Genomic DNA, 12,894 nt, shown 5'->3' on the forward strand with positions numbered 1-12,894 from the left:
TTAGTTTTCCCATGTACATATATGGAAACAACACAGTGAATCCCACCACCATGTACAGCCATAAGAATGGGACTCTAAATTGGGTTCCAGCACATGCCTTTAATCCCAGCGGCTCAGGAGGCTGAGACAGGAGGATTGTGAGTTCAAAGCCAGCCTCAGCAATGGTGAGGGCACTAAGCAACTCAGTGAGACCCTGTCTCTAAATAAAATACAAAATAGGGCTGGGGATGTGGCTCAGTGGTCGAGTGTCCCTGAGTTCAATCCCTGGTACCAAAAAAACAAAGATATATTCCATGCTTATATAATAATACCAAAATGAATTCATATATAACTAAAAAGAACCAATAAAAAATAAAGAAAAAGTACTTTTATTAAAACCCTGGTAAGTAAATAATTTCATCTGACTTTTTTTTCCTTTATTCTTGCTCTTTGACCTTAATATTTTCACTTAGTATATTTAGAAAAAATATCAGTACATAATGCCATTTCTTAGCTGCACACTTTATATTCCCCAATTTAACTGTGAAAAGGAAAACATTGAAACTAAATAGACTAGTGCATAATTTGCTGTAGCTTAATATTATGGCATTTTAAATTGGAGTATTAAAATAAATGTGGCTTATATTGGAATTTGAGTACAACTACTGTGCTATCTAGATATTTTAAATAAATGGGTAGTTAGTTGTGTATGTTTAAATTGGGGGCAGTAGCTTTTAAATTTAAAGGATGCTATCTAAGCAGGAACAGGATTTTCATTTCAGTTGTTAGGCGAAAGGCTCATGTAGCTATATAGATTTTGAATGAATTATTCAGTGTTTTGCAAAGCTGAAGCTTTAAATGTGTCCCTTGTGACTTTTCTTTGTGAGCTGTGGGATGGAAACAGCACAGTAGCTCTGAGTATATAGCCTGACACATGTGTAGCACACTTCTTTTAGCTCCTTTGTCACCCTACTTGTGCCTGAGTGTTCTCTAATAGGCCTTGAGTCCAACCATATAAGTTTAAAAGGGACAAGAAAGAGGAGAAAGGAGAAGTTATATGAACAAATGTGAATTCATGATTATTATTTTTTAAAATATTTTTTAGTTGTCATTGGACCTTTATTTATAGGCAGTGTTGAGAATTGAACCCAGTGCCTCACACATGCTAGGTAAGCCTCTATTACTGAGCCACAACCCCAGCCCTCCATTTTGTTTGCTTATTTTTATGTGGTGCTGAGGATCAAACCCAGTGCCTCACATGTGTGAGGCAAGCACTCTGCCACTGAGCCCCAGCCCCAGCCCCTAAATTCATGATTATTGCCTCAGGTGTCATTCAGATGAAAACCTGAATAGTTTGGCCACAAGACAAAGAACATTCGTCAGGCAAACCATTGGGTTTCTCTCCTGCTCTTTCATGTTCTTGATATGTCTTAGGAGTAGGGTGCAAGAGTTTTTGGTTCTTCTCTAAAGCAGGAGGCTTTGGATCCTGCTTGTTTATAGTGAGGACATATATACAAAGGAATTGTTAAAGTCAAGGGAATGGGGATGTAGCTCAGTGTGCTTAGCATGTCTAAAGACCTAAGTTCGGTTCCCACCTAACTTCTTTTAGCTCCTAAAAACCAAAAACCAGCCAGCCAACCAACCAACCAACAAAAATAGGTAAAATCAGAGAGATCAGAAACCGTAAGGATAGAATTGGTGGAAAATTCTACCTGAAAATCAAGGTAAGATAGTAATTGTATTTACTCAAACTAAATTTAGTCTACTCAAACTAAATTTTAAAAAGTGACACACTGATTTTGTTATAGTTGTTACCAGATAAAAAGCAGTATAACAATTTTGTAGAACAATTCAACTTCAGGGCTGCAGAAGCCCTGAGTACAGTTTACTGACCCAAAAAGAAAGAACTTGGAGGATTCGACAGAAAGGATTTGGATATTTTATTACTCAGGAGCTCTTAGCAGCAGGAGGCCAGTGTACAAATGTGGGCTGCACACTTAACAGCAGGAGGAATAGATAGAGGACAGACTGCGTGCCAGCTGAACATTTGGAACTCTTCAGAGTTCACGACTTTACTTCACACCCAAGGTTGTTCTGCTTTGATTCTCACCTAAAGATTGGAGACAAGGGAGGTGGTCAGCTGGAACTCCTGGAAATTGAAGATATGACATTAAATATAATATAATTAAAAACATTTTAGTGAGAAACTGAATGTTATGGTACTTTTTGGTGATCTAACTATGCAGAGTTAGAGTTTCAAAAACATAAGTGAAGCTGGAATCCCATGGCATGTGCTTGTGGTCTCAGATTTTCAGGAGGATTGCTTTTAGTCCTGGAGTTTAGGTCCAACAAGACTTTAGCTCTTAAAAAAAAAATGGTGTGTGTGTGTATTGGAATGGAAATGTACTGTATTATTGATGGTCTGAGATGAGCTTGGCTTGTGTTTTGAAGTACCCAGCTTCATGCATACCTATAATCCCAGCTAACTTGGAAGGCTGAGGTAGGAGGATTGCAAGTTTGAGGCCAGCCTCAGCAACTTAGTGAGACCTTGTCTCAAAATAAATAAAAAGGGATGGGAAGGTATCTCAGTGGTAGGTAGCCCCTGGTTGAATCCCCAGTACAAAAAAAAAAAAAAAAAAAAAAAAATATATATATATATATATATATATATATATATGGTTACAGGATACAAATGATCAAAGCCATAAAATTTCTCTTAATCAGGTATCTGCCTATAATAGTTGAGTTATTTAATTTACTCAAAAAATTTCTGTCTCACAGTAACCTTGCCTTAAAGTTTCAAGTGAATCCTTACCCAAATTAGGACGCATGGGCTGCAGAGAGCATCCCTATGTCCTGGATTCAGTATCAAGAGAACTTTTTAGTGTTTTGGAATTGTCTTTTGATGGATCCTAACATCCTTTTGTCTTTGAAGCTAGTACCACTTTCTTTTTTGAGACGGGATCTCTGTGTTGTCTGCGGTAGCTTCAAACTTGCTATCTTCCTGCCTCAGCCTCCCAAGAAGCTGGGATTATAGGTGTGCACCTGTGCACATCCACTGCTCAATATGTTTTTTCCTATAAGTACATTCTTTTCAAAATTGACCAGATTGGGCTGGGGCTGCGGCTCAGTGGCAGAGTGCTTAACTTGCACATGTGAGGCACTGGGTTCGATCCTCAGCACCACATAAAAATAAATAAATAAAATAAAGGTATTGGGTTCATCTATAACTAAAAATATTTTTTAAAAATTGACCAGATCACCTTCCCTCTTGATGGGAGAATTTTCATTTCATGTATTTATTAAGCACCTGTTTCATGGAAGGCATTATGCCAGGAATAGGGGGATACGGGGATGGACAAGATGGGCCCTAGCTTCCTGGGGCTTGGGGGGAGCTCTGAGGTGATTTTTAGTTAGGTTTCAGTTAGACACAACAAGGACTTTTCTACTGAATTATATGCCTGTTTATGGGATCTGGTAAGAAAATAGGATGGTGGAGTTTTATATAACTTAAAATGAATACATGTTAATTTTTGGAAAGCTAAAAATTATAAACAATAGTAAAACATCACTTTTATCTTACCATCTAGTAAGATTGTCTAGTAGCGTCTGTTTTTGGGTGAAATGAAGTTTTCCAGGTGTGCTCCTGATGGTCCTTTGTTTCTAGAGCTCCCTTTTTTAGGGTCTCTCTGTTTTCTCTAGCCTTTTGCTTCATTTTTACTAGCCATTGGTGATCTTTATCTTGGAACCATTATTTTGTCAGGGATTGCAAATAGCTATTTCCCAGTCTTGTTATTCCTTCTGCATTTATTGGAATTCTTTTGTAAAGGAAAACTTTGGTCATCAGCTCTGGTAGATTTTTATAGCTGAATTCATAGAATGTTTCCTAGAATGGGCTCCTAGAAATGGAATTGCTTTAGCAAAGGTTTTCTATTCTTGAAGGCTTTTCATAAATATTGCTGCATTGCTTTTAGAGATATGATGTCAGTTTACACACTCCCATGGTTATATGAGTAAAGGATTGTTTGTAAATTGGAGAAATCATGGAGAGAGATGCACCCCTAAGAGATGGGCCAACACAATAAACGTCTCTGCCACTCAGAGCTTCCATCCCTTGGCCTTTTCCCTTGAAGAGTGCTAAAAAATGGAAATTGGGATAAATATAGGGGGATACTGGAAATGCTTTCCTGTGTTTTCCAGTTGTCTGCATTTATTTTGAAAGTAGAAGGACAATTAGATAATATCAATAGGAAAAAAGAGAGATTTTATTGTAATATTGGACTTTATTAACTGTTTCAAAATATAATAGCCCTCTTAGCTGAAACATTTATAACTCCAATTTTTTTTTCAGTGACATTTCTGGGGGCAAACCCTTGGAAGTAGAGATGGCCGGAATAGAATACATGAATGATGATCCTGGCATGGTGGATGTTCTTTATGCCAAAGTCCATATGAAAGATGGCTCCAACAGGTATATTTCTGGAATATTTATTTATTTCAATTGAGAGGTACCTAAATGCATCCCTGGAAGTTCATTTGTTTTGACTCTTCCTTTTTAGGATCTAATGTACTATTTTCAGGAGTATTGCAATTCCTCCTCCTCCTCAGTAAGCTAACATCTTATATGTTATTTGAATAGTGTGTGTTGGTAGTAAGTCAAATTTTTGTGGAACTCAGGGCTTCCTTTGTTTTTTCCAGAATAATAGGCAGGAAGGATGGCCTTTTGGGATGGGCGTTTCAGGTGTGATGCAATGCAGACGTAGTGAATATCAGCACAAAATGGGATGAAAGTTTTATCAGTATCACATGATTATTAAGATTAAATTAGTCTATAGAAAGTGTTTAAGACAGTGTTTAGTACATACCAACATTATCAAAACATTGAAGAATGTTTACTATTGTTAATTTTTGTTATTATCACGTGTAGGTCCTTCCTAAGAATTCTGTTTGAAATCCAGACTATTCTGACTAGCCTAGGCATCCACAGCTGTTTCCAAAGGCATCACAATATATTAGTTGATTCAAGGCCTTTGGTGAGCAGAGAAACCCACCTTGAATTGGAAGTTTGTTTTTGTGTGGTCTTTTCAGTTAGGGGCGGGTAGAAAATGGTTCACACTGAACCGGAAATCCTCTGGAGAAAATCTAGGTAGGCTCCCAAATTTATTTGCTTTCTTTTTAAAAAAATTTTTTTGAAATAAACTTTATAATTTATTGGTAGGTATAGGTAAAGCAACACAATTTTCTGAAACCAAAATTACAAACAGCTTACTGACATATGTACCTTAATCTGTTTGAGTGCAGACCCAAAACATGTCCTTCCCCAGCCCTACACTGTGAAGTATAAACAGGGCTCTACCCTATGACACAGAAGTTCTATTTAGTGTTGTTAATATTGAAAACTAAATATAATGGGCAAAGGCTTTCTATTTTTCTAAGGAATCACTGAGTTCCAGAAACAAATATAACCACAAATGGCTCTTTGCTAAGGTGCCTTAGTATGACAGTGTTTTTAGTGAATTTGTGTAGATCTACTCTGGCTTCCCAACTCCACGTGAAACTGATTTTCCATACCTAGTACATATGTGGGCAGATTGCTCTCTTCCTGGAAAACCTTTACTATCGCCACTGTGTCCTTTCTGGAAAATTTATGCACATGCATATTTTCCAATTTTTTTTTAAATTTTTTTTTTAGTTATACATGGACATAATATCTTTATTTTGTTTATTTATTTTTATGTGGTGTTGAGGATTGAACCCAGGGCCTCACACGTGCAAGACCAGCGCTCTACTACTGAGCCACAACCCCAGCCCTCCAATTTTAATAATTACTATTTATTACACTATTATATGTCAGACCCATAATAAGTTCTTTACCACATTATTTTAAATTTTTAACCATTTGATTTGTTAATTTGTAACTATGATGTCTTTAAATACTTCATATTATAAGCATTTATTTTCTATTCCAGATTTTTATTGTGCATTTGCCTATTCTCTTAGAAATTTTGAAAGCTGAAATATTTTTCAGTTTTGTTTAACTGAGTCACTCTCGTATCCTTTGGACTGACTTTGATCTCTCAGTTTAAAGCTTGTGCACCTCTTCATCCTGAATTTGGTGATAAAATCACAGTGAGCATCATGGGCTTTTGTGTTATCATTTCATAGGTTAGGACATTTTGTAGCCTTTGAATCATTGTAGTAACATTCATTGCCCCCCATTTCAGTTCAGTACAGAAAAACTCCAGTTTAGCTCTTAGATTTTGACTAGTTTACTTTGCTATACCCTTTTATTTCAGATTCAATTTAGCATTTCCTTTAATATACTGACTCAGTTCTCTTTTAAATTGGGCCTTTTCCATTTTTAAGTGTTACCTAAAGATTGGTTTCTTTTTTTTAAAAGAAGTTGGTGACTCTCTATTCTCTACCTTGATTTTTTTTTCTTGTTTTATAAATTCTTACATTGAAATCTCCCCTCCTCACAAACAGAGTACTTCCAGAAGTGTTGATACTCTCTCCCCAATCCCAAGAATCCATCATTGTATTCTGCTTTTCCTTAGCCAGCTACATGAAGCTTCCTTGTGTATTTCCAAACCTGAGGATGTCTGTTGTTGCCAAAAGATGCTTCCAGTCTTTATCTTCCATAATCTCTTGGCAGCATTTGACACTATAGATCCTTTTTAAGATACTGTTTCCTTGACTTACCTGCTGTCATGCTTTTTCTGGTATTCCTTTCAGTTCTCTGTTTGGTGTCCATGTGTCTATCTTGGTTTTCTTCTCATCCCATTCTGTACTCCCTTCAGGACACATTTCTAGGTATTCTTGGTGGTCCAGAGCTTCCAGCTATTCTGTCTTTTGTGTGGTTCTGTCTCAGAATCTCTTATAAGGTGAAGACAGATGTTGAGGCTGGAGTATCCATTTCTACGATGGCTAGTGTTCCTTGTGGCGGTTGCCTAGTTGTTTCTCACCTCCTAGCTTTTCCATAGACTGCAGTTTCAGAGAGTCAGTCCATGATTGGCCGACTTCATAGCTTTATGCCTGAGGTGAGGCAGAACAGGAGGGCAGAAGGACATTTCAGAGGAAAGCTGCTCAAGCCATGGCAACCAGGAAACAGTGAGATCGGTTTTTTTGCTTTCTCCTATCTTCATTTGAATTGATAATCTCAATTATCTCTTTTCTCAGTTTAGTTGAGGGAAGATGGGGAAACTGGTATAAAATGGGTATAGAATCTATTTTTTTTTTGTGTGTTCTATGGTAGATTTTTCTTTTCCTGGATACCTGGCATGTGCCTGAAAGGCATGCTAATGACCTACCTTAAAAAACAGAGCACATTTTTTCTTACTATCATATTGTGTACTAGGATATCCCCAAACATTTTGACCAGAGAATTTGATATCTGGTCTGGATCATTTACCTTGTGTTCTAAGTCATAGCTATTTAAATGTCTTCCAGTACTGTAGATCTACTATGAATGGGGTAGGGTTTTTTTTGTTTTTTTTTCAATTTGTGAACAGAAACAGTGAATGATCTAAGATAGCGGTTGTCAAACTTTTGTCTTTTAAGCTTGTGTAACTCTTAACAATTATTAGAACCCTAAGAGTTTTTGTTTTTATGGGTTGTATCTATCAGTGTTCATCTCTTAGAAATTAAAACTGAGAAATTTAATGTTCCTTAAAAAATAATAAAATCATTTCTTATTCATTTTTTCTTGAAAAATTACTTTATTATTCAAACTAAAAAATGTGAGCAAACAGACATGGTTTTGCATTTTTATAACTCTTTAATAGAAAGCTGGGTTTTTATATCTGCTTCTGCATTCAGTCCATTGTGATACTTTTTTTTTTTTTTTTTTTGAGAGAAAGAGAGAGAGAGAGAGAGAGAGAATTTTTTAATATTTATTTTTTAGTTTTCGGTGGACACAACATCTTTATTTTATTTTTTTTAATGTGGTGCTGAGGATCGAACCCAGCGCCCCACGCATGCCAGTTGAGCGCACTACCACTTGAGCCACATCCCCAGTCCCAATGATATGTTGTTTTGATTGAAGTTTATTTAAAAAAAAAGCTCACATAGCTATGTGGTTGGGAAAGTGATTGTTATCTTAATGGCCTTTTAGATAATTGTTGATATTGCATACTACTATAAAACTTGACAAGTCATAGTTTCTTAAAGGTTAGCTGCAGTGTGGAATCTGAAACCATAACAATGAGCATTTCATATTCTGTTATATTAAAATCCATTGGTCTGTCTTCCATTTTGACTGAATCTTTAATTTATGCACAATTTTGTGACATCAGTCTTTTGGGGAAATTCTGGTTTGCTAAGTTATGCAGATCTTCCTAATGTTAACATATTTCATTATGCAGTTTAAAAAATATATGTTAATATCTCTACCAGGTTGTCAAAATGTTAAAGCCTTGGGCAGCTGCTAAGCTCATGGAGGCAGGTGTGCATTTACCCTCCTGAGTTCCTGGGATTTGAGGCATGTGCCTCTGCGCCCCATGTTTTTTTTTTTTTTTTGTACTAGGGATTGAATTCAGGGGCACTTGACCACTGAGCCACATCCCCAGCCCTATTTTGTATTTTATTTAGAGACAGGGTCTCACTGAGTTGCTTAGGCCTCACTAAGTTGCTGTGGCTGGCTTTGAACTTGAGATCCTCCTGCCTCAGCCTCCCAAGCCATTGGGATTATAGGTGTGCGCCACCATGCCTGGCTACATTTTTTTTTTAAGTAGTAAAATTTCACATAACATAAATTTATCAATTTAAACATTTATTTTATTAAAAAAAATTTTTTTGTAGTTGTAGATGGACAGCGTGACTTTATTTTATTTGCTTATTTTTTATGCAGTACTATGTATTGAACCCACTGCCTCACCCATGCTAGGCAAGCGCTCTGCCACTGAACTACAGTCCCAGCCCCATTTTAAACATTTTAAAGTGTATGATTTAGGGTTGGGGTTGTAGCTCAGTGGTAGAGTGCTTATCTAGTATGTGTGAAGCACTGGATTCAATCCTTAGCACCACATTAAAATAAATAAATAAAAATCAAGTCATTATGTCCATCTACAACTACGGAAGGACATTTTTTTTTTTAAGTGTATGATTTAATGGTATTTGGTACAGTTTACAACCATTATCACTATCTAGGACCAGAACATTTTTATTACCTCAAAAGGAAATCTCATATTCATTAAATGTAATGTCTCTCTATCCTCCAGCCTCCTGGCAACTGCTAGTCTGTCTGTCCCTATAGGTTTGCCTAGTCTAGGTGTTTCTATAAATAGAATCCTACAACATGTGATGTTTTGTGTCTGGCTTCTTTCTTTTAGCATATTTTTTCAGTGCTGGGTATTAAACCCAGGGCCTCATGCATGCTAGGCATGCTACTGAGCTATGTCTCAGCCTGCAGGATGTTTTTAAGATTCGTGTGTATCATGTATCAGTACTTCACTCCTTTTTGTGTCTGTATAATGCCTTATTTGTTAACAGCAGTCAAGCCAGGATATCTGCCTAAATCCCAACTGACTGGGTTTGGTCACTCACCCACATAAGAAATAAACAAATGATATAAAAAGGAAAAATGAATTTAATGCAGTTTTCTCAGAAAAGCAGAAGCAACTCGTGTCTCTCGGTGGGTTCTATAGAAGCATTACAATTTATAGAAACCAAAGCCAGGAGAGGCTGTGCTAGCCAGAGAACATGCCATAATTACTGTTTTCTTGGTGCTCACCTGGGCCAGGTAATAGCTTTTCCGTTTTCATTCTCAGAATGAGGATGTTCAGAGAGAAAATAACTTTTGCCAGGAAGTTGAGGGAAAAAACAACTTAGTGCTTTTAATTTTAATGAGGCCCAGGTAGACTTTATATGGAGATATACTATGTTTTCTATACCCATTTATCATTTGGTGTACATGTAGGTTGTTTTTACCTTCTGACTATTGTGGATTATGTTGTTTTCAGTTCTTTGGGACCGACATTTTTTCTTTTTAAACTTTGTTTATTTATTTTTTAATTTGGTGCTGAGGATCAAACCCAGTGCCTTGCACATGCAAGGCAAGCACTCTACCACTGAGCCATAATTCCAGCCCTGACTGACTTTTAAATTAAATGTATTAAAATCATTGACTTTTATATCCTTTATTAATTTGTTAGCAGGACATCATAGCCCCTTAGAATGACCTTTGTTCACTTGTTTTCATATATTCTGTGATGGGACTTATTTAATTTTTGTCGGTGCTTTTGTTGGTACTGTTGTTAGAGTGCATGGCTTCTGGGAAACGATAACTTAATTTTTCATTAGCATTTACTGTTGTCTGGCACTAAAATCATACTATCAGGCCTCACGTGTAGCTCAGTGGTGGAACGCATACTTAGCATGCATGTGATCCTGGGTTTGATTCACAGCACTGCATGTGCATGCATACACACACAAAATCATATGTATTTCGTCTTTGCAGCATGTGTGTAACATAAGTGCTATTAGGCAGCTATGCACTTTAAAGTCTTACTGTTGTAAAACGAAAGTCTGTGCTATGGCCATTCATTCAACATGAACATATGAAAAATTACATAGGATTATAATGTTTTATTAAACAAAATAGTGAATTTTTTTCTAAAATAGGACTTTACTTCTGTTTTAATATACATGTGGCAGAGACTCCACAGTTTTGGTTTACCGAGTTTTTGGTGGCTCCCAAGAGAGAAAAAGAGTGGTCACTGGGAAAGAATTGATGAAGTTATTACCTTGATTGTTTCCATTGGACATGTTCTGCTTCAGAGGTTAAACCCTGAGTGGTATAGATCTCCAAGCACAGAGAATAATTGATTTGAGATTGGAAGAAAATAAGAGCTATAGAAAACTCGATGTCTTTTGAAGACAGTGCTCAGACTTAATTTGTCGTCATATTAATGGAGAGCTAAGGGCTGAGAAGGTGAATCCACCCTTTATTTTCCCACACATCTGGCCTTTACATTTCCTGTTGTCAAGGCTTTGTAAGTTAAAAAGGTGAAATACCTGCTGAACCTACTAGTGGGATCAACCAATCACATTTTTGAGTAATTCCCAGCTCTTCTTATTGCTCTATTTTGTCTCTTATATTGTCTGTTTCTCTTCATAAGAAGAGCCATGTTTGTATTATTTCAAGAAGATTTGTAAATTTCTCCTCCCAAATCACAATTTTCAAAGACTTACCTTTTTTTAAAAAGAGAGAGAGAGAGAGAGAGAGAGAGAGAGAGAGAGAGAGAGAATTTTTTTAATATTTATTTTTTAGTTTTCAGCGGTCACAACATCTTTGTTTGTATGTGGTGCTGAGGATCGAACCCGGGCCGCACGCATGCCAGGCGAGCGTGCTACCGCTTGAGCTACATCCCCAGCCCAAAGACTTACCTTTTATTTAATTCAATTTAAAAGCTGAAATGCCTTCCTTGCACAAGGTATTTTGCACGGCTATGCCAATTGATAGAGAAGTAAGACATGACCCCTTTTTAAAGGTTCATTCAGTCTTGTATGCTGCTTTGTGTGAAGAGACACAGCTCAATACAAGAGGCACGGGGGACAGAGCATGTTATAATAAAAATACACACAGTCAATCTCCTGTGTATGCTTTCATATATTATAAATGCAAGGGTCCCTTAAAACGATTGAATGTAAAATACCTGACTCTTAAAAGGATGGGGCCATTTAGATCAGATTTTCTTCTGGAAACAGCTGAGACGGTGGACTTACTCTTATTGATGCATCCTTGGATTTGGTAAGGCACAACCAGGTTAAGAATTTAAGGAGCTAGAAGCCTTTTACTCAGTACCTACTAGTCAGTTTTTAGACTTTAGATGCTGAATACAGTGGCTGTTCTGTCATTCTTTGAAGCCCATACCCCCTTGCCCCTCCAGAAGAATGGTTTCCACACTTCTCACTTAGGTTATGCAGCCAACCCGTCAGTGTTTTCCTTCTTTCCCCTCACAATTTACCTGTTTTCACATCTTCTACCCCACTTGATTTCATTATTATTATTATTATTTAAGAATAGCACACATTTCATCTGATGAACCTAATTCCTTTACTTACTCTTCTGACCCCTTTCCTTCTTCACTCCTCAGAGACCTGGCACCATCAGTTAATCCACTGATTAGGTCACACCTCTCAAAATCTAATCATTCACCTATGGAAATTCTTACATTGTCTCACACATGAGCTTTTGGGGGACACCTCATATCTAAACTGTAACATTAGCAGCAGTCCAAATCAGAGCTGGAAGTCTAACTCAGTGGTAGAACACTTACTAGTATACATAGGGCTCTGAGTTCTATTCCTAGCTTCACTAAAAACCAAAAACCAAACCAAAACAAAAAACCTTCAGGTTGATGGGAAATAAACTGCAAAACATCTATAGAATAGAGAATACTATGGATTAACTAAATATTATCTTAGAAAAATGTTAACTGTAGAGTGTTAAATAATTAAAGCAGATTACAAAATTATTTGTACATTCATGTATTCCCCTCAAAAGTGGGAAGAGAGAGAAAGAGGAAAAAAAATTAAAAACAATGTTGGACCAGGCACAGTGTCATGTGGCTGTAGTGTTAGCTACTCAGGAGGCTTAGGCAGGAGGTGAGAGAAAGGACAGTTTTAAGTCAACCTGAGTAACAAAGCGAGACCCCATCTCTGAATGAATGCATACATAACCACACATAATGTTGGATAGCAGGCAAGTGTTATTTGGGTATACTTGATAAACTTGGTGCTGGGGATTGAACCCAGTGCCTTGTCCAGGCACTCTACCAACTGAGCTATGTCCCCAGCCCTACCTGAAGGATTTTATGTTGTTTATTTCATTACCAGAGTCTACTTTATAGTTTTATAAAAAACAAAAACAAAACCAAAAATTTTTGTTATCTTAATAGACTGTAGATTTATTGA

At 36.9% G+C, this 12,894-nt stretch overlaps 1 protein-coding gene across 3 annotated transcripts in view; it reads left to right on the forward strand.

Moving 5' to 3' along the window:
* The window catches only part of Ascc1 (activating signal cointegrator 1 complex subunit 1), a 95,559-nt gene that overhangs the window by 42,009 nt on the left and 40,656 nt on the right, over positions 1 to 12,894 (forward strand). For all 3 annotated transcript variants that reach the window (XM_027931217.3, XM_027931216.2, XM_071611182.1), the window contains exon 7: positions 4,331 to 4,450. In XM_027931217.3, coding sequence (XP_027787018.1) covers positions 4,331 to 4,450 — 120 coding nt within the window. The remainder of the gene's footprint in view (positions 1 to 4,330; positions 4,451 to 12,894) is intronic.

The sequence above is a fragment of the Marmota flaviventris genome, chromosome 4 (genome assembly GCF_047511675.1).
Source record: "Marmota flaviventris isolate mMarFla1 chromosome 4, mMarFla1.hap1, whole genome shotgun sequence".
In the NCBI taxonomy this organism is placed as follows: Eukaryota; Metazoa; Chordata; class Mammalia; order Rodentia; family Sciuridae; genus Marmota; species Marmota flaviventris.